General features: G+C 42.2%; 2 protein-coding genes across 28 annotated transcripts; one reads left to right on the plus strand and one right to left on the minus strand.

The window, feature by feature from the left end:
• On the plus strand, positions 1-9,782 carry LOC692913 (troponin T). Of its 25 annotated transcripts, none has more exons than XM_062671625.1 (15): positions 70-425; positions 1,349-1,633; positions 3,207-3,247; positions 3,463-3,504; positions 4,259-4,276; positions 4,610-4,627; positions 5,485-5,512; positions 5,905-6,030; positions 6,241-6,456; positions 6,713-6,931; positions 7,261-7,353; positions 7,765-7,845; positions 8,329-8,407; positions 8,778-9,004; positions 9,605-9,782. In XM_062671625.1, the coding sequence occupies exons 3-14, from the start codon at positions 3,225-3,227 to the stop codon at positions 9,002-9,004; spliced, it is 1,170 nt and encodes a 389-aa protein (XP_062527609.1). In that variant the 5' UTR covers positions 70-425; positions 1,349-1,633; positions 3,207-3,224; the 3' UTR covers positions 9,605-9,782.
• A 1,817-nt stretch (positions 9,783-11,599) lies between these two features.
• Positions 11,600-21,834, minus strand: COPB (coatomer protein complex subunit beta). Of its 3 annotated transcripts, none has more exons than XM_038014720.2 (20): positions 21,631-21,834; positions 20,805-20,896; positions 19,962-20,191; positions 19,518-19,687; positions 19,050-19,257; positions 18,057-18,194; positions 17,785-17,983; positions 17,017-17,162; positions 16,286-16,426; positions 15,533-15,682; positions 15,378-15,463; positions 15,112-15,305; positions 14,843-15,042; positions 14,439-14,571; positions 14,088-14,234; positions 13,523-13,684; positions 13,103-13,248; positions 12,868-12,957; positions 12,382-12,534; positions 11,600-11,759 (listed from the first exon to the last, which is right to left on the minus strand). In XM_038014720.2, the coding sequence occupies exons 2-20, from the start codon at positions 20,893-20,895 to the stop codon at positions 11,673-11,675; spliced, it is 2,871 nt and encodes a 956-aa protein (XP_037870648.1). In that variant the 5' UTR covers position 20,896; positions 21,631-21,834; the 3' UTR covers positions 11,600-11,672.
• Between the last annotated feature and the right edge of the window lie 97 nt (positions 21,835-21,931).

Consider the following 21,931-nt stretch of genomic DNA (forward strand, 5'->3'; position numbering starts at 1 on the left):
TGTGAGGGGGACGGGGCGCCAGGCGGGGGCGCGAGCCGTGCGCCAGCGCCGCCCGCCGCCGGTCAGAGCCGCCCCGGTCGCCGCGGACTCCACATTCCAACGTCGCTGTGCTGCCGGTCCAAGAACCAGTGCCGAGTGACTGAGTGACCGACTTCTACCCGTGCGACGTAAGTGCCGTGCAGTGCTAGTGCCCGCGGGTAAAGTGTGTACGTGTGCTACTTGACTCCAGGAGGCTTCCACGAGCCGACTCTAAAAATACGCGCGTCGAACGATCCGCCCGCGCCATGTATAGCACGCCGGATTACGTTACCGCGCGCGGAACTGTGCTTCCATTATCAAATATTTGGAATGTACACGTGAACGAATCGAAAAAGCACCTTTAAAAAGAATATTCTCTTGTGAACAAACACACATTTTTTGAACATGTACACTACACACTATACCCAGTTCATTACAGACTAACAAATAAAATTGTAGTTGGAAAATTACACTGATAGATAAAAAAAACCCACATTTTTATTCTTATTGATAACTTCATCATGAACACAAAAATTCTTGTCTTTAATAAATAAAAAACAATATAGGTAGTCGAGCTAATAATACAAGTTGGATTATGAGTATTGATTTATTTTGTTGAATACACGTGAAACTTTGCACTAACAAAATGAATTAAAATTAATAAACAACAACTTGCCAACATAAAAGTGAAAAATTTTAAAGTTAAAACTTTTGAACAGCAATTTTATTACTGATTGTCGATTACTTGAGGTCAGTTACTTTTTAAATAAAGTGACACGTTGTCAAAGCTTAAGAAACTGATCTTCCAAATTTATGATAAAACAAATAACTTTTCCACATAAACATTTTTGTTTCTAAAATCGATTAATGTGTTATCGATACACAAACCAATCAACACTAATTACTGTTTCGATGAATGAATGAGTAATAAATAATTTTGGCACTCCGTTGCGCTAAAACGATTTTGTGAATTTCATCATGCGGAAATATAATTTCATTCATAAGGCGATGAAAAACGAGAATGAGGACGGTTTGTGTAAAACGTGGTAAACGATAGGGAAGCCAGATTTATTTTAGGAAATGCCTTGACCTGGTTTTAATTTATGAGAGCTCTAGGTACACTATGAAATTGAATTAAAATAAGTTGGAGCTCGGTCAAAAGTTCAGAGATAACAATATTATTTTAAAAATTAATTCAAATTCAATTACGTGTTAAAATTCTGTTTTCATTGGATATATAATTTCTTAATCGGATAAGTTCAGTAACACATTTCGGAAAAGAGGAGCATTCTGATTCATGACAATCGTCGTTAATTCAATTTTTAAATAGGAACACGCGGGTGCTCTGTTGACTTTTAGAAGTCCCGATGCCGCATAGCATATCGTACTTCACGCGTAGTAGCTACATGCCTTTTTCCACCTGGGCAGTACCTACCTCATTCCGCACCAAGCGAGTACATAGCGCTCAACCTAAATACATAGCCCACTGAACTTCTCGCCGGATATTCTCAGTGTAGTAGATTCTGCCAAGCACTGCTCTTGCTAGGGCTAGTGTTAGCAAATTATCTCAGGTTGAACCCGTGAACTGGAATAGCCCTACGCTACCAGCGAATAGGTAAAAAAACAGCACTTTCTAATACATACCTATGTGTTCAACAACGCAGAGATTTTTACTTATTAATTTTGAAATAACCTAACAAAGCGTATATAAAATCGGCGCTAATCATGTCGACCCATCTAGAGCACCTAAAAATTACTAGTGAACCTAACCATTTAACATTCTAAACTAAGGCTGTAAAAGTCAAATGTTTTCTTTTTAAATTAGTGTATGTAAACTGCCATCAAGTCTGAAAAAAGTAAGAAAAAATGTTTTGCTTTAAAATATTTTAAGAGAACTCCCGCGTTTTTTATTGCTTCGTTTTATTGCTTCAGCATTTTAATTACATAAACTTTTTAAATCATGTAAACTAACCGTGATAACTTCAAAAGGTATTCAAAAACGTTTAGGATAAACATTGTACGTTATAAAAACGAAATACGAATCCTAGGCAACGTCCAGTCGAAGACGAATTCCAATTATACCTCCACAGTTGAATCGCTGCCAACGCGCCGCCCGTAGGTGTGCTTAATGGCGAGAAAGATAAAACCTCTAAAAATAAAAACGGATTTCATAAACAATAAGCACGCTCTGTATCAGCTGCGGCGCGGCCCACGCGATTCCTTCTCACATCTCGTCACCGCCGGTTGAAGTCACGTAGTTCAACTTGGATACAATAATAGTGTATAATAGAAAATATTATCCCTTGCAGTTTCAAGAACGGTTGGTGGGCAATTAGGAGCTTTAGGTTTTGTCGAGCGAGTGCAAATTGGGACATCTATTCAACTATCAAATACTTATATTTTAAGGCTACAGAACCATTTCTTAGCTACAAATCTACACAGTGTATGGATGCTCATCGTAGGAAAGGCGAATAGTTCTGCCACGTGTCATTATGATGTTACAGCTACCGAAGACAATAAACCCCGTACATTAATATTTACCGGCAACCTCGATACACTAAATTAAAAACAAAAAACATCGCTTCGTTATTTAGAATCTTACTATGTTACTACATTAGGGCAGCCATGTGACTGGAACAAATTCAATTCTTTTAAAATAAAGTTGTTTGCTGTTTGTTTGTTTTTTCAATGACATCTTGCGCGTGATTAAGGCGCCGGGAAAAATTCACACAGATTATCTTCGATTACGATACGTATGCTTTTTCGCAAGTCGTGCATATTTTATAGACACGCTATAAATCTGTTAGCTCGTTAGTTTTCAAAAAATGCAATAAATTTATAACGTACACTTTTTTTATGAGAAAATTTAAATGTTAGTTTTTTTATTGCTTAAATGGGTGGACGACTCACAGCCCGCCTGGTGTTAAGTGGTTACTGGAGCCCATAGACATATACAACGTAAATGCGCCACCCACCTTGAGATATAAGTTCTAAGGTCTCAGTATGTCTCAGATGTAGCGGTTATCAATTTAGTGTTGCGCGGTATTGGCACCAGGTGCCAATACAATTTTAATCAGAATCTAAATTTTGTTAAAATTCTAGCTCGATCCTGCCGTTCTAGCCAGAACACTGAAAGGCTAGTATATAAATGAGGAACGATTAATTTCTAACCAACATTTGTTTTTCAGACTCAATAAACAACCAACATGTCTGACGAGGAGGAATATTCGTGAGTATACAAACAGATACGAAAAACATTAGCCGCTTTTATGGAAAACGGATGAGTTACACAACATAAAACATTTAGAAAACAACACAATACAAACACAAACATTAGTTTTTTTCCCCATTTCTGTTGAACCATCCGAATGTTGCTGTGTTAACCAACCACTAGATCGCAAGTTTGATCCCCTGTTCTTAACCTCAATATTATCTGATCAACAGTGGCTCTGAGGAGGAGGAAGTAGAAGAAGAAGTCCCGGAGACGTAAGTATACCAACGGATGCGCCCGTCTTCTGCTCTCCCAAGATTAGTCCTCTCTAGACCTTGTTTGATTTTTTTTTTGATACTTCAGCTTTTCTAAGCCTTGACTATGCCTTGGCAAATGAAGTTATCTTTCCGAAAATTTTATATAAACTAGAGCACACAAGGATCATACAATCTGTATAAAAAGTCGCCGCAAACTCTATGAGGCATGGCTGAAAGGTTTTTTGCTCCCAGTTTTTTTTCGAGCTCCCAACTCTTGGGCTTGATGCACGCCCTCACCAAATCCTATTCTCTCTTTTGTTGCAGGAAGTGAGTGACGTGCCATTTTGGTTGTTCCGGCATTCGCAAATGCTTGGCTGGTTTAGGCTAAGTTTATTTAGCAGTATTAACGCTTCTAGCGCTTACTACTTGGTTCGCTTTCGTTGCTTCCAGATGCTCACCCTCAGCTAGGTGCTGCAGTCCGCGAAACCTGCTTTCTAACACCTAAGTCTTTCGTTTAACTTCATCACTGTTTTGTTTTCAAGAAATAATTAATAAAGGATTTAAAGTTGAGTATGAGTAACCTATAAACAGGTAAAATTAATTCATTGTCGTTTGAAATGTGTTCTAAACTTTGTTATTGTGTTTAGTTGTTGCGTTAAACCCGTTGGCTTCGTAATTACTGGTTATTTATGCTCAAAAATGGAATATATTCTAATTAAATTATATGTTTTTTTTTTCTTTCCATCGTGGCTGTCGTCGTAACTCTATGAAGACCCGCTCCTAAACAAGAGTGAGTATATGTTTTGATCCTTTATCGTAATTTAGATGCTTCGCTTTTAGGCCACACTGAGTCGCCTTCCGAGATTTGGTTGATTGGCATTTTAATTAACTTCGGTGCTCCAATACATTGAGGTTTGAGCTTAGGCCAAAGAAAATGATCATCAAAAAAAAAAGTATAAAACAAAAAACTGAGTCATCCCTGCGATTGCTTATAACGCCGTGTTTGTATTTAGTATGCGCAAAATAATAATGTCACCGCTTAGTATGACGAGGGCAAGGAATTTTGCGTTAAGTAGAAATATGTTGAGACAAGTAGAGGCTGATTGATGTTTTCTGTTTCTAGGAGTAGACCGTCGATCGCGTAAGTTGCACCGCTCTCTGTGGTGTCACTAACTTAGATAATCCTATCATTAACTGTGAATGGCGCGGGCGCAGGTCGGCGCGCGGTCGCTACACAAAATTCCCTATTTATCGGCATCGGACCAGATACACAAGCGTTACGTTTCAGCAAACGCCCGAGAGCCGGCTTCGACAGCTATTTTTATCGTCCGGCAGCCGATCTATTTCGGTATATAGAGTACCGCGCTGCGCTCGCGTCCCCTCACACAAAATCAACATGTCTGTTACTGGGATATTGCACGGGTTCCATCAACGGACACATGATTTAACGCATGACATTTATTACACACCAAATAAAATAAAATAAAAAGCGCATGATGTACCTTGTAATACAATAAATAATAAATAAATGTTATAATAATTATTTGTATCCGTCCGTACCATGTCGATTATTGTTGTTCATTTGAGTCCCAATAGTAATCATTTACAAATAAAAATACACATACTTATTACACAATCGTTCAAAGGATTCTCAATGAAGGAATCCTCAGGTCAAGGCCAAGGAAGGATCAAAGGAATCCTCAGGTGTGCATATCTTGGTTCGATATGGAAGTTTATTTGTTTTTCCGTATCGAATCTAATTAGATCGATGTTAACCGTACCACGTAGTGTATAAGTCAATGAGCTAAATACTACATAACAATTGTACAGTCATACGCAGCTGCTTCATAGCTTGTGGAAGCGCGGAAGCAGCTAAACATAACCTAACGATTCAGCCGCCGTAATTATATGTATTGTCACAGTAATATCGAAAAGATTCTAACATATACAAATTTACAAATCAACTACGAATATTTATGTGTGCATTTAAATTTTCAGGGGTGAGGGAGATCCAGAATTCATCAAGGTAGGGATATTTACGTAACATTTTATACAATTAGCTTAGGTTTCTTCAAGACAGTTATATTGGTAATATTTTATAATTAAGTCGAGCACTTCATGCTAAGCCTAAGACTAACGGAGGATCTAAAAAGTGAAAACACAATAGTGGATCTAGGGAGGATGACAAGAATGCGGTTCACCTAATGACAAGTGGATCATGAACATCGGCAACGCCAATGATCAACGCCAAGCAGCTGCCTTTGTCGTAAAATTGAAAATAATTTGAAAAAAGCATATATATCCTTTCACTGCAGAAGTAACGTAGAGGGAAAATCATACGATCTGATTCGTTCTGATAGGTATAGAGTCTCTCGATTTCTAGAGAATATTCTTTATAGTTTCACTGTGTATTCGCAGCGTCAAGACCAGAAGCGGTCGGACTTGGATGAACAGTTGAAGGAATACATCAACGAATGGCGCAAACAGCGGGCCAAGGAGGAGGATGAGCTCAAACGCCTTAAAGAGAAGCAGGCCAAGCGCAAGGTGAGGGATTACGAACATCGAACCTGGGATTTTGCTAAATACCATCAACAAACACGTGTATAGTGAAAGTGGCATCATGTATACTAAATTGAATCCAAACTAGCACATGTTTGTTTAGTTCATTTTCTGCTATAACAATCCTAATTATCGGAAAATTGTAACAATTCATTGTTTAAAAAATTGCTAATTCATAAACAATCTTTGACGTAGGTTTCTCGTGCCGAAGAAGAAAAGCGCCTCGCTCAAAAGAAAAAGGAAGAAGAAGAAAGGAGAGTGCGCGAAATCGAAGAGAAGAAACAACGCGACATCGAAGAGAAGAGGCAACGGCTCGAGGAGGCTGAGAAGAAGCGCCAGGCTATGCTCCAGGCCATGAAAGATGCCAGCAAGACCGGACCCAACTTCACCATCCAAAAGAAGAGCGAAAACGTAAGATGAAAATCATGTTTATGTATATCCAAAGACAATCCTGAATCTTTAAGAAAGCTTTTCACGATAGCGAACGTTTTTGATGTTCAGCCCATAAGCCCTCTAATAATCATAATTTACTATAAATGCTCAATATTATTAATATCCAGGTATATACTATTCTCCTATTTTTCGGTTCATGTTGTTGAAGATATCACTCAGATTTCCTAGGGTAAGATGGGGAGACGAATCAAAATAATGTTGAATTTATTTTTAGTTCGGTTTGAGCAATGCCCAGCTGGAGCGCAACAAGACCAAGGAGCAGCTGGAAGAGGAGAAGAAGATCTCCCTGTCCATCCGCATCAAGCCGCTGACCATCGAGGGTCTCTCCGTCGACAAACTCCGACAGAAGGCCCAGGAACTCTGGGAGTGCATCGTCAAACTCGAGACCGAGAAATACGATCTCGAAGAGAGGCAAAAGAGACAGGACTACGACGTAAGTCTAATATCGAGATTCTAGTCAAGTTTATTGAATCAAACAGACCTATCGAGTCCGCTGAGACTGCAATCACCGATACATATCACTGATTTACTGATTAAGTAACTGTAAAAAAAAGGTTTTGATTTGTTTAACATCTTTATAGCGGTAGGTGGCTACTCAAGAAAATCTTAATGCTTTCTAAAAAAATTCCCTTTGACACTTTCTTTGGGTTAAGAACTGGCAGTTAGTAAATAATTAAATTAAATTTAAAAAAACGTCCAGCCATAAATGATAATTATAATCTTCTCCTTAGATGATTTTCATTATTTATTTTTCTTGTCTAGTTAAAAGAGCTCAAAGAAAGACAAAAGCAGCAACTGAGGCACAAAGCTCTCAAGAAGGGTCTCGACCCCGAAGCGCTCACAGGCAAGCACCCGGTAAGCAACTTAAACAAAACAATTACGAATAAAAAGGGTTTATTTTAAAAGACGTAAGCGTGTTAACATCACATAAACCAAAACAGAAGTCGGTCGCGCCGGCTCAAACTAAAGCTCGGAACCGACGAAAAATTCAACATTTAGGGTTTTTGTTATTCAATAAAAAGTCATCGTAACACATGGACCAACACAACTTCAATACGAATTTTATTCTAAGTACATTTTAAAACACAAACGGTTGAATGGGGTCTTAACTTCCACGTATTAACTAGAAGCTTGTATTATTAGTGCAATCGTCACTTATTTTATGAACAGTTTCAATACTTTATCACGTTATTTTAGCACAAAACCGCTGAAGTACTTGGTAATACTATGAGTGCCATAATGTAATTCTATTGTTCTTGTTTTTAGCCCAAAATTCAAGTAGCGTCCAAGTACGAGAGGCGTGTCGACACACGATCCTACGACGACAAAAAGAAACTGTTCGAGGGTGTAAGTATACGCAGACATCAAACAAACCACTCTTCAACATATTATTATCTGCTAAAATCCAAGTTAAAGGCAAATCACTCAAAACTCCATTACTACAGTACAGTTCCAAGACCACAAAAATCAAATTATGAAAGTATCGATTTAAACGCAGGGTCTCGATGCACTGAACTCAGAGATTATGGATAAAATGTGGAAGGAGAAGATGGATGAATTCATGAATCGCACAAGAAGTAAGATATGGAGTGGTTTGGTCCCAGGCCCCGAGTCGTTGAAGCACGTCATTGGCATGTCAACCTGTTATTGTTATGATCACTCATGTCGTTAACTAACATGTCAGGTTCTGCCCGATTTGTTCATGTCCCACAGCAGACTATTGGCTCTAGCTGAACTCCAATTAAGAGCAACCAGTATGTGTTGTTAGGCTCCTCGTGTTGTAATTTCCGTCCTATTGTCTCACTGACCCCCATGTTACCCGCCCCGTAGGACCTAGAGAAACTGAACAAGGACTTCCTCGAGAAGGTGTGGCAAGAGAGGGCCGAACAGTTCGGCGGCAGGCAAAAGGGTAAGTAGCCCAGTCATAATGTTCCCTCGCTCCTTCGTTCTAACGACTTTACCTCGGTATGTTTGACTGACCTTTTGTTTTTTATTGGGAAAGTTACGAAACAGTCGCACTGGTTTATCTAAAGAACGTAATACCAATTTGGCACAGACTCTAAAAACCAGCATTGGCACCGATTACAATGGATGACAAATTGATGTATTTTGCAGAGTTTCAATGTAGCTAAAAACAACACACGAAATCCGTTCGGGTATTTGTTATGTAGATTGATCTCAATCTTGACCCAAAACAAATTGATTATTTCTTGCCAATATGAATGTAACTCTACTAAGACTTGGAATAATAAAGTGTTAATATTGGAATGCGATAATAGCGCGACTGCCGAAGTGGTTCGGCGAGAGGCCCGGCAAGAAGAAGGGCGAACTCGAATCTCCGGAAGGCGAAGAGGACGTCAAGGCTGAGCCCGAGGAGGACGAAGAACCTCAATACGAGCCTGAACCCGAAGAGGAGGAGGAAGAGGTCGTTGAGGAGGTAGAAGAAGAGGAGGAAGAGGAGGAAGAAGAAGAAGAGGAAGAGGAGGAGGAAGAAGAAGAGGAATAAGTGAGTTCTTGAACTTTTAGGTAAATTTTAACCTAAGTATTCAACTAGATAAATTATTGTGAAGATAATACTTAGTGAAGACATTTTTGAAACATGCGAAATTCACAAAATATCATTTGTACACTTCCAGCATACTTGAAATAAGATACTACTGTATACTAAGACTACTGGTGGTAGGACCTCTTGTGAGTCCGCGCGGGTAGGTACCACCGTCCTGCCTATTTCTGCCGTGAAGCAGTAATGCGTTTCGGTTTGTAGGGCGAGGCAGCCGTTGTAACTATACTGAGATCTTAGAACTTATATCTCAAGGTGGGTGGCGCATTTACGTTGTAGATGTCCATGGGCTCCAGTAACCACTTAACACCAGGTGGGCTGTGAGCTCGTCCACCCATTTAAGGAAAAAAAAGAGTAGTAGGAAGTAATAGGAGTAGTAGGTCTAGTACTTTATCGCAGTAAAAAATTATGTACGTATTTGTTACAAAACTACATTTTCGTGGCCCAGACATTGCCGTTGTCCATCCCCTTCTGTCATTTTTGATCTTACGATATAAATTGTTTTAAGGTTTATATTAAATAGTAAATGTTGAATTTGTTCCACAGAAATCGGACGCGCCACTGATGGGGCCCTCGACGCGGGCCGGTCGCGTCCTACAGTTTTGTAACCAATCCATTAACTTATTGCTATTATAATATGAACAAAATATTTTTATTATTTATACTTTTCCACGAAACGTCGTTAACAGCCTATGACGATACAATAAACTAATTTATTTCATAATTTGAATTTGTTTTAATCAACCCCAATTCCCCGACTTTGGTTATTTTACTTGCGTGAACAAATTTTCATTGTGGCTATGTACAAAAGTGTCGGGTGCCGTGCTAAGAGCCCCGTCATCTTTACTTTATAAATATATAGATCTACAGTGGTTTTTACGGATGTTCCGTTATAACTACTGAACCGTACATCCGATTGACTTGAAACTTGGTATCCATGTAGAAAATACACGTATCTACTTAATGGATAGGCTAATATTTAAATGAGTGTTGGACTCCCTAAAAATAATGACAATAAATAATAATGTTAATTTTAAATGCGCAGCGAAGCGGGCGAGTACGGCTAGAGTATTATAATTGGTCGCTCTGGTACGGTTGCATAAACCCTATTTTTTATTATGGTTCGATCTAACTAATATTTTGTAGCTATTCAAACAACGTGGACGGGAAGGTAAGCTCACGGGCTTAACCTGAAAGAATTGCTAAGACTAGCCCTAGCAAGAGCCGTGCTTCGCAGAATCTACCACCTGATCGGAATGGCGACCCACTGAGAAGATCCGGCGAGAAACTCAGTGTGTTAAAGCCCTCTGTATTCGAAGTAATATTTTTTTAATGGTGTGACCAATTTAGAATCCAAAAATACCTTAAAGTAAGTGGCCGACAGGAGAGGAAGAAAGATAAAACAAAAATTACTATACAGTTATATTTAGACTCAAACTAGCCGCTGCCCGCATCTTCGCCCGCGTGGTCGAGCAAAAGTGGCGGTGTAGTTTCCCGTGGGAATGAGATATTTTTTTTAGGATAAAAGATGTCCTATGCACGCTTGTAACACCTAATACTATCACTTTTTTTATTGCCCTTGTAGGCAGCCGACCATACAGCCAACCTGGTGGTGAGTGATTACCGTCGCCCATGGACTTCAGCAATGCCAGGTGCAGAGCCAGACCGCTGCCTACCGCAAAATCATAATGATCAATCAATCAAAAATCAAAATTATGTCAATGATTACTTCGTTTCTTTGTGAAAGAAGGACAAACAAACGAACATGCCTTCACATTTACATATTAGTATAGATATTTGTTTTTTTAGGAACATAAATGTGTTAGAGCGACTTATGGTTCGAATTTATTTCAATTTTTATTTAATTTATTTCTAAGTTGCATTATAATCGACAAGATGCGGAAAATCCCGACAAATATATTTTTAATAAATTAACTAATATGTAGATTCAAAAGTTTTTCTATAATTCCGCAACATAAACTATTGTTTTATTACAATATTTTCATTACAACTTTAAATCGTGTAAGAAATAATTTCTAGCGCTCTTCTTGTCTCTGTACATCTCTTTATTCTTGCTAGCATGATAGCACTGTTGTGGTCCCAACCACGTATCGGGAGGAGGGTTTACATTTTTTTTATTGCTTAGGTGGGTGAACGAACTCACAGCCCACCTGGTGTTAAGTGGTTACTGGAACCCATGGACATCTACAACGTAAATGCGCCACCCATCTTGAGATATAAGTTCTAAGGTCTCAGTATCGTTCCAATAATAAGATATGAATAGGACTTCACTATCACTATCATCACTACATAGTATGAAACAAAGTCGCTTTCTCTGTCCCTATATCTCTATGTATGCTTAAATCTTTAAGACTACGCAATGGATTTTGATGCGGTTTATTTTTAAAGGTAGAGTGATTGAAGAGGAAGGCTTATATGTATAATAACATCCATTAAGTGGTAGAAAAATCAATAATAAATTACAGTTCCCGAAGCGAATCTAGGGCGGGTCGCTAGTTAATAAATAAAAACGTCATGAAATAAAGATAATGTTTATAATTTTTATAATAACGAAAGTAAGGTAGGACGTCGGCGGTGGTCACATCAGCGGCGCTCAGGCGGCCGGCGTGGGGTCCGCGGGCTTCTGGTGGGAAGCCTTCTGCATCATGTTGATCTTGTCGCCCAGACTCAGCGCCATGCCCTGCCGACACACGCGCGGCTCAACCAGCGGCCCGGGGGCAACGCCCTCGCTACCGGCCCGACATACAGACGGTCCCTTACCGAACGCCATTGTTCTTTTTGGCGTAACTTAGCAATTTAGGCGGGAAGTAATTACAAATTAGTTCTAACTAAGTTTTTTTTATGATTCACAAAGGGTTGTGTAAAATTTTCGAAAAAGAAGAAAAATCCTAAATTGGTGCACGTGTCGCCCTCCGCCCCCCATAGTTAGCTGCGTCTGGGAGCGAGGGCACGTGTCGCCCTCCGCTCCCCGTAGTTACCTACATCTGGGCACGGGGGCACGTGTCGCCCTCCGCTCCCCGTAGTTACCTACATCTGGGCGCGGGGGCACGTGTCGCCCTCCGCTCCCCGTAGTTACCTACATCTGGGCGCGGGGGCACGTGTCGCCCTCCGCTCCCCGTAGTTACCTACATCTGGGCGCGGGGGCACGTGTCGCCCTCCGCTCCCCGTAGTTACCTACATCTGGGCGCGGGGGCACGTGTCGCCCTCCGCTCCCCGTAGTTACCTACATCTGGGCGCGGGGGCACGTGTCGCCCTCCACCCCCTGTAATTACCTAAGTCTGGGCGCGGGGGCACGTAGTTACCTGTGTCTTGGCCCGGATGCGCACGTGTCCGAGCACGGGCGCGCCGGGCTTGTGCAGCGGCCGCTCGATACTGAGGTTGGCGAGCGCGTCCTCGCCGAAGATGGACCGCGCGTATAGGTTGGCCGCCATGAACCCGCACTGCCCCGACAGCGCCTACCAGACACAACACAATTTTAATTTCAAAATTTTATGTGACAATTTGACGGTCCAGTCCACATTCCACCTTGCACGAAACATTATCAATGAATTGCTGTTTAGTCTCGTGTTTATTTCACTTTTTTTTAATATCACCTTTCAAGTTATCAGTAGATTAGATCGATCTGTATCAATACCACAGACTGCGTGGGTAAAATTTAATGACTTTAAACTAATTTGTAATTTTTTTTCAAATCACTGTTAATTTATTGGTACCTTATTTTAGCTTATTGTATCTACCACAGTCCTCAAGTATATATTTGTTTGAAGTCACTTAAGGAGGGGGGTTACCTTCTCGGGGGTCAGGCACTTCATGTTGGTGGAGGCGAGCAGATGCTGCAGGTACTCGTGCAAGTCCGTCATGTTGGTGTTCACGGAGACCTGCGGACAGTGGCTGGACGTTACAAACAGAACACAGAGCTCGGAACCAAAGATTAGTTTTTTGTTAAAACAACCGATAGTTTTGCGTCCTCAAGCTACTTTGGTAACCAAGTCGTTCCGCGACCGGCTCCGAGCCGAGACGTACCTTGTTCTCCCATTCGAATTCAGCCCACATTTGCCTGAAGTCGGCGTCGCTGCAGTGCGCCGGCTGGATGAAGTCGACAATGTCAATGTGGATGTCATTCAGCACGACCACGCCGCGGTCCATGGACGCTCCCGTCACTTCGTATACTGAAAATTTAATATTTTTACTTGCTTCGGCGTGTAGAGTGTATATGACACACAGGTTAGTTATGCCTAAGTTGGCAGACGCTGGCGCTTACCCGGGTGAGCTTACAACACTATAACCCATACTAAGGACAGTGGGATTCGTGAATTATGCAAATAGATAATATAATCCTACGCCCTGCGTCTGAAGTGCACTACTACTCCTTAACGTATTCACAAAACAATACGAATACTCTTCCTTTCCTTAAGTTAATGTTCAATGACCCCGCGCACGTACCCACGTTCCCGAAGATGACGCCATTCTCCGTGGAGGCGACCTTGACGTGCGCCCGCAGCGAGGCGAAGTCCCGCGGCGCCAGCACCACCTCGGCCGCGCGCTCCACCAGGCGCAGCTCGCCCAGCGTGGCCAGCTCCACGCAGCAGTTCTGCAGCGTGTCGTCTGCGGACCACGCACACTACCCGCTACTGCTTGTCGTACATTGCATCGCAGTTGTAAACAACGGAACTGCAGTAGGCTCGAAGGACCAACTTTTATGCATGAGCTTATCAGCGATTCATTGAACGATAATAATATGACAGCAAGGTGTTCGTAAGGCCCGGCAAATTATAAAAGCCTATATTTATTATAATAAAAAAAAATTAAAAACTTACATTTATGCGCAATGTATTTTCCCATGCAAACTTATACATTTTTGAGCATAAACTTGACTAGTTTTAATAAAATTTCTAACAACACTGGAGTTGCAAAAACATTTTTTTCAAATTAGTGGGAAAATGTTGGAAGATAGCGGCAAGAACGATATATAATAAAGTTTTGGTTTATTAATAAAGGAGTCTCATACCGGTCTGGTTGACGAGCAGCACGTCCAGCACGATGTCGTACTGGTTGACGGAGACGATGGCTTCCGCGTACACGGGGTCGGAACATCCTGTCAACTGGCGCACGCGGCACAACTTGCCGCGGTCGATTGCCTCGCCACCGCTGCGACCTGACAACAATCACTTTAAATCGTATCGAACTGGAAGAGGGTCGCCAACCAGTCGCGGCTGCGTGCCAGGGGAAGAACAGTGCAGAATCACTGAGGACCGTGGTGTTCATGGCGGACGAAATAATCTTATCAAATACACATTTTGAAGAGCACATCATGAAGTCGACAAACTCTGCGACTCAGCCGTTAGTCCTGTGGGAGTACCTTGCAGCGCCTTGTTGAGCGCCAGCTCGAACATGTCGTGCTGCGAGCCGGAGGCGCCGGCGCCGGCCAGCTGCGAGAACGTGATGCCCGTCTCGATCTCCACCTTCTGCTCCTGCCGTTTCGGTTCACGCTCCTGCCGTGGCCGATATTACGTCTTATTAACTGATGTCTTTAAGCGTTAACATAAATCACATTTTACACAACTAAGTGAGACAAACGTAAGATGAGATTTCACTAGAAGAAAATTTAGATTATATTTGTGCATATGTGTTCTTGATTCGTTTAAAATTTTCTTTGGGTTTAATAGGATGAAGGAGTACAGGAATGTTCTCTTTGCTTTTGCAGATCGGTAACACATGCGAGATAAGGGCCAGATTATCAGTTACGTGGAGCCTGGGCTGTACCTTGTCGACGTCCTCCAGCAGGTGCGGCTCGCGGTCCGGGAGCGCCAGCAGCGCCGCCAGCGCCGCGTCCGACGCGTCCAGCAGCGCGCGCCGCACGTCCGCGCCGCCCGCCCCGCCCCCCAGCCCCGCGCCCGCCAGCCCCGCCTGCACGCACAGCGCCGCGTGCTCCATGTCGTCCGCCGTCAGCCCGCCGCGCTGCCCTGCGCGACAACACGACGGTGAGCGCTCGCCCGGCCCCCCCCACAGCACCGGTGTGGGCGAGGACTCACCTGCGTTCTGCTTGTGGCGCGCCAGCAGGACGGCGGCCAGGTGCAGCGCGCGGGCCGCCTCCTGCCGCGGCAGCTTCAGGGCCAGCTTGGCCAGCGCCGAGCACGCGCACACCGCCGTGAAGCTCTCGCCCTCCAGCAGTGCGCCGCCCAGTCTCGCACCGCCCTCCGCCGCGCCGCCCTCCGCCGCACCCGACCTGCACGCACACGGCACTAGGAACACAATCATTACACTACAAATAACAAGTATGGGCCGTCGCGGCACTCACGCGGGCAGGTTGAAGGCGGACTGCGTGGCGTAGGTGCCGTCGCTGGTGACGAGGCGGCGCGGCGCCGCGGCCGGCCCGCTCTCCGGCTGCTACAAGCACACAGAGATGAGTCGGGTCCGCTTGTGGCGCTGTGGTGGCGGGTGTGACGTCACTACCTGCGTGTCGGCGGCGCCCTCGATGACGTCGGCGAGCACGTGCAGCGCGGCGCGCGCGCGGCCCGGCGTGTCGGCGAACTGCGCGAGCAGCCACAGCGCGGCGCGGGCCGGCCTGCCCACGCGCACGCTGCGCACGGACTCCACCAGTTTCTGCGACACGAGGCGCGCTGTAGTGTGTGCTGTCTCGGCATCACAACGTTATGATATCTTGGATCGACTAATATAAACAAATACATTTTGCAGAACTATTGAACCTATAACCGCTGCGTTCATCCAGTGCGTTTCCAGAGATATTTTTTGCCACGTGCCATCCGGCAACGAGCTCCCCTCCACGGTGCTTCCCGAGCGCTATGACATGTCCTTCTTCAAACGAAACTTGCGGAAAGTATTTAACGGTAGGCAGCGGCCTGGACTTCGAAGACATGAATCCCAGTGTACTTACTACACAGGACCATTCATAGAATATGGTCTGTATCTAGAACTAACCGAAAGCTGTATTCTCCCATCACACTACTCGCCACCTAGTACCCCGTGGCCAGTGGTCATGTTTTACCAAGCCATGTAGGTGCAATTGTTTTCGATGGGTATTTTTCTATTAAAACAATATCTAAAGTCAAAACGACTCTTCCTCCTCGTGGGGTCACCGACCCATCTACAAACCCAAGGACCCAAATACAACAAAATGGGTGAACAAAATATAAGGCGAAGAGCCGTAGTGCTCGTCCAGTTGAGCAGTACGGGGCGGGGAGTAACCTGGTAGATGTGGTCCCTGAGGTCGGGGAAGGCGTGCAGCGCGTGGCGCAGGAACAGCAGCACGTCGTGCGCCGCCGCCTCGCTGCCCTCGCCCAGCAGCTCCAGCAGCGCCGGCGCCACGCTGCCAGCCACCTCCGGGAACTGCGGGACGCAACGGACTTACGCAGCACGCCCACCACTACCCAGCTTTATGACACAATGTTATTCCGTCACAGTTCAGTCATTCGTGAACATGAGATAACTACGTACTTCATTAGACATATGTGTACTTGTCTGTGGGATTCGAACTCCGGCAAAGTCACATGAATCAGAACTAAAGAGCAAAATGAAATTAATTGAATTAAAGTGAAACTTTTATTATATCGTCTCAAACTTTTTCGTCTGTGTGTTGCATGTCGCGTGACGGTCAGCCGCGGAGTAGGGAGAAAGTGCAAGGCGCTCGTCAGAGCAGCCAAGGCCAATATGGCGGCGCCTATAGTTCGCAGCAGCTGACCGTGTAGTATATAACTATTACTGATTTGTGCCAGTGCTCCACGCTATTTTGTTTGTTTTTGTCAGTGTTTAATGTAAATTTTGTTAGTCAGAGTAAAATGTCTATAATGTGAAAAAAGTTTCACTTTTACTGTGGTTTCATAAAACCACACAATCCTTTTTTTCTGCGACGCACTTGTATTAAATAATATTTACGAATGAAGTATGAACGGCATCGTTAGAAGTGGAAGGGAGCGAACCTTGAGCGCGGCCTTGTGCATGGCGCGCACGAGCAGCTGGCGGTACTTGGCGGCGTCGTCGTGGTCGGCGGAGTGCGCCCGCGCCGCCTCCTTGCGCAGCACCTGCACCAGCTCCTCCGCGTGCCGCGCGCTCACCAGCTCCAGCGCTGCGTCATCATACAACACCGATACATCAATGGGACTGTAGCAAGGTGTAGTGCGAGACGCTGAGTGCGGGTTAGAGTTGCCACGAATAGTGATTTGGCCGAATACCGAATACCGAATATTCGGCAACGCTGTCGGCCGAAGCGCCGAACATTCGGCACAAAGTACATGCTAGTTAGTCGAGCGCGTAAAGAATAATAGGACAGATCGGGACCTGTCTCCACCGTGCGCGGGCGGTGTCGGGCCATTTGACTGTTTCAGTTGCGAGTAAATCACGTCACGGCACGCTTTGTCAGATCAATATAAATAACAAATTAAATAAAACATTACGATTTTGTAGCAAAGTTTGTTCGTTAGTTCTTTTTCAATTGTTTGTTCATTAAAAAGTGACACCAATTAATAGAAAATCGGCCATATGAGAATATTATGAGATTTCTAGTGAAAATAATAAACAAAATTATGATTCGAATTTTTTGACGAAACATGATTTGAGACCTGCCCGTCATTTTTCGGTATTCGGCCGAATAGTGCCTATTATTCGGCGGAATACCGAATACCAAACAAAGTGACCGAATACCAAATAGTAGCCGAATATTCGTGGCATGTCTAGTGCGGATACATTACCGAGCTGCAGCGTGTGCTTCCTGACGTCGAGGTCGGAGGAGGCGAGCACGCGCAGCACGTCCATGGCCAGGTCGGGCAGGGCGCGCGCGGCCCCCTCCCCGCCCTCGGCGCGCAGGGCTCCCAGCCGCCCCACGACAATCAGCTTCACGTTGTTGTCGCTCTCCTTCACCACGAGGTCGATGTAGCACGCCGCCGCCGCCTGCGCACGGGCACGGTCAGTCGGGTGGGGGGACGGTGGGGGGCGTTGGGGGGACGGCGGGGGGTCGACGCACCTTGATGGCGGCGGGCGCGTTGGAGAGGGTGACGAGCGTGCCGGCGGCCTCGTACCGGACGGCGGCGCTGCTGGCGTTGAGCAGCCCGTACACGGTGCGGATGAACCGGGAGCGCTCCGACGGGTTCGTGTGGCAGACCTGCACCCGTACAGATAGTTACTGCCACTTCGATATTCACTTACTTAAGCTAAATTCGACCTTATGTCACAAATTTTGTAAATTTTGAATATTTTCTTTTCTATACCGATTTTTTAATTATTATTATTATTCATAAAAAAACATTTTATCTCAAAATTCTTTACATTGTTAAATTACATCTTTTCGTTTTTAATTATTTATTTAGTCCTTTATTATGCTCTCGATTCAGTAATGATAGTAAGCATCTATGAAGACATTCTTTATAGATTCAGACACCATCCTACTTTGAGAGTGCATATATTTCCAAGTTGTATAACTCTGCCCAAGTTTGTCTCAGCTGCCTACAACTATGTAGCTATCCTCCGCAACTAATCCAAGAATTACTATCTGTTTTGACATTTATGAGCAAAATATATCCTTCAATTTATGGTCACTAGAATTATTTACTAATGTTACTACATTAAAACATATGAGTCGACTATTATCAAAGGCGGCAATCTGACTTTTGGACAATGATTGGTAAATCAGAAAAACGAATTATTGACTTTGTATTCCATCGGCAGTCACAAAACTCTTCGGAACGACATCTTAGATAAATAACAGGTTAACTATTAACCTTTATTTAATGCAGGTTTTGAACCGTATTCTTTGAAGGAGACGATTATATTCAAATAAATCTGTATTGACATATCAATAAAATTTTGTTGTCCAAATGCACAGATTGCCGCCTTTGATAATAGACGACTCATATATACCTTTTCTATATATGAAAAAATAAACATGGAACATCTATCTATCTTTTATCTTTCAACCCACACATATATTTTTTGTGTATTTCAATATTAGGACACTAACCTTATAAATCAACTCGACTATGACCAATTGAAGAATATCTCCAAAGCTGTGTACATTATCGAGCCTAGAAGACAAATATGTCAAAGCACGCTCTTGGTCAGCATGCAGCAGCATGAGGAAGGCATTACGCTTGCAAGACATGTCTTGCTCAGTCTCCAGGAAGTTTGCTACCAGCTCCGGTGCATCAGGAATTAGGAATTCAAAGTTCCTAAAAGGAAAATTTTAATACTGATATATTATGAATAACATTTAATTGTTACAGATGAATTCCCAGGGCATTTCCTATTTGATCTATTTTATTGATAGAAGATAATATATTAATATACCTCTTAATCTTAATATAGCTATAACCAGTTTTAAGTTTTGCAATTACAAGATCCATATTATTTTTTTATATCATCATATATTATAAGACTTCCTGTGGTTGATTAACTTTACAAATGAATTTAGATTTTATATATTCCTCACCTATATATGGTAAAAATAGCAAGAACAGCATTCCTCCTGACATACGAATGTCTGTGCTCGAGACAGGACCGTATGGCTGGCATTAGGGGTTCAAGGAGTTCAGGCTCTTTCAGCTTGCACAGAAAACGCAGAGTAGATCCGCGAATGAACTCATTTGGATGTTGAAGATCCTATAGTCGATTTAAATACTGTTACACTCAAATCACAGTGGTAGGATGATTAACTAGTAAATTAATAAAATTATAAAGAACACATTTTTAAAAGTTATTAAAATCAAATACTGTTTGTTTACAGTTAAATTTTGAAACAGTAGACTCTAAAATGCATAAATAGCTATGAGATTTGAACGCAGCTACAATTCTCTGACAAAATAGAGACAGTTTCATACTAATTTTCTTGGAAATAATCACTTCAAAAAGGCAAAAATATGATTGTCACCCTAACCTTTCTATAGGCATCACAGACAAGGATCATTTCCTGCAATAATTTTCCATCAGGTGAGGTCTTTGGTACAATCTCCCAAAAGATAAGTAGCAGCTTCTTGATCATGTGATCTTGCAATGGCAACACGAACCTAATAATGATCATGAGCAGACCTGGTATCTTTTCCCCAGAAAGTATTATTCCTATTGTCTTTTTTAATGCTTCTATTTTCTTTTTTGTATCACCTTTCTCTGTAAAGTTTGTGATGTAAAATATAATTTAGTCAACATTGGGGGCAAGGTTGCTTATTTTATTTACTACAAAAAATATTTGTGATTACCATCTACCACTGTAGACGGTGCATAAAACTTTTTATTTCAAAAACAAGCGTTTTGAAGGGTTTTCAAATATGTATTAAGGATAAAAATATTTTTATGTTGTCTGATAGGGAAATGTACATTTTAGAAGTACATTTCTTTTAGAAGTTTTTATTATATACTGAACACATGTGTTTTTTAGTAGTCATTTGCAAAACATAATTCCTAAGTCTACTCAATTTCAAAAAATATTCATAGCATATTAATGCATATTTTTCAGACTTTTTAGGTCTAAATAGGAACTAATAACATAAGTGCAAACTACAAATTAATGTAGATCAGAGTTACTGGTGTACAGTAACACCCTATGTAATGAATAATAATAATAACACAGATCCAAAAGTATACATGCATAATACTGGGGGGTCAAGGTAGCAATCACACTTCCAAGTCGTTACCACATTTTTGGAAGAAAAAAGTTGTATTGTAATTTCCAAGTCACTAATAAATAGCTTTTACTGACCAAGAATTATGCAAAACTACTCACCAAGATCAAGTTTAAGTTGCATCTCATTGCATGGTTCTAAATCAGTTGGAAAATTGATAAGAGTATAGCATGGCTGCTCCACAACCGCCATCCTGAGTTAAACATTTAAATTTATTAGTAATAATTTGACTGTAACTGCAAATTTTCTAATCACAATTCATGTTTATTCAAAACCAGAAAACATTTGTTAATTACTCTTCAAACCATTTAATGATGATCCCCAGGTCATAAGCATTGACAATGCCATAGCTAAACTTGAGCTGGTTCATCATTCTGCAACACTAATGGAATCAGCTAACATATTGCCCTTAAGGATGTCAGTTTGTAGAGTACTACCAGTATAATAGATACCAGAACAATTGTAGAACACTGTTGTTGCAAACCTCCTAACGTTATTACTAATAATCTAACAATTATGGAAAACAAGATCATAAATAAGAGTAGCCAATGTAGATTATTAACATGTGTTTTACTCAACTTTTCAGCTGTCCCGATCCTGGCAGTGTTAATTTATGGGCAAATAAATGTGTGTGTGTGTGTGTTTGGTCATATTTAGTTAGTAATGTATTTCTTTAATTTTTATTTTTCTATGTTTATCCTACTAGTTAAATGATCCAGTTGGAAAATCAAAATTGCAATTGTTTAAGATTGCTTTAAAAGTATAGTTGTAATTTACGATCATTCGTATTCAATATTTCGTTTGCTATCATATGTTAGCAGATATTTTAGGCAGTAGCATCAACACGATAGAGTGTTGATATGATACTGCCTAAAAATTCGTGGTTTACTCGTCCGGTATACAGTGACATGTTGTTCTCATACTAACCTGAATGAGTTAAAGATATACTGGGCCACGAAATCACACGATAAGAATGAACTATGAATAATTCAATAATCCTTCATGTATGTACTAAAATACACAAAAAAACGATAAATTAATCCAATTTATTAATTTAGCTCCTCCTCATACACAAATACGTGTCCAGAAACCGACATGTCATTTACGCCACTCAAGTGACATTTGACGTTTTAAGTGTTTTTTTTATTTTTTTTATTGCTTAGATGGACGAGCTCACAGCCCACCCGGTGTTAATTGCTTACTGGAGCCCATAGACATCTACAACGTA

This window comes from Bombyx mori, chromosome 13, assembly GCF_030269925.1.
Source record: "Bombyx mori chromosome 13, ASM3026992v2".
NCBI classification, from domain to species: Eukaryota; Metazoa; Arthropoda; class Insecta; order Lepidoptera; family Bombycidae; genus Bombyx; species Bombyx mori.

Excerpts from the sequence above, each read along its gene's own strand:
- LOC692913 (XM_012690524.4), top strand. The coding sequence starts at position 3,225 with ATGTCTGACGAGGAGGAATATTC. Across the intron at positions 3,248-3,462 it reads TCTGACGAGGAGGAATATTC|TGGCTCTGAGGAGGAGGAAG; the intron begins GTGAGTATACAA and ends TCTGATCAACAG. Across the intron at positions 6,457-6,712 it reads TCCAAAAGAAGAGCGAAAAC|TTCGGTTTGAGCAATGCCCA; the intron begins GTAAGATGAAAA and ends ATTTATTTTTAG.
- COPB (XM_038014719.2), bottom strand. The coding sequence starts at position 20,895 with ATGGCGGTTGTGGAGCAGCCATGCTATACTCTTATCAATTTTCCAACT. Across the intron at positions 20,192-20,804 it reads GCAACTTAAACTTGATCTTG|AGAAAGGTGATACAAAAAAG; the intron begins GTGAGTAGTTTT and ends CAAACTTTACAG. Across the intron at positions 15,683-16,285 it reads TCAGGGACCACATCTACCAG|AAACTGGTGGAGTCCGTGCG; the intron begins GTTACTCCCCGC and ends CTCGTGTCGCAG.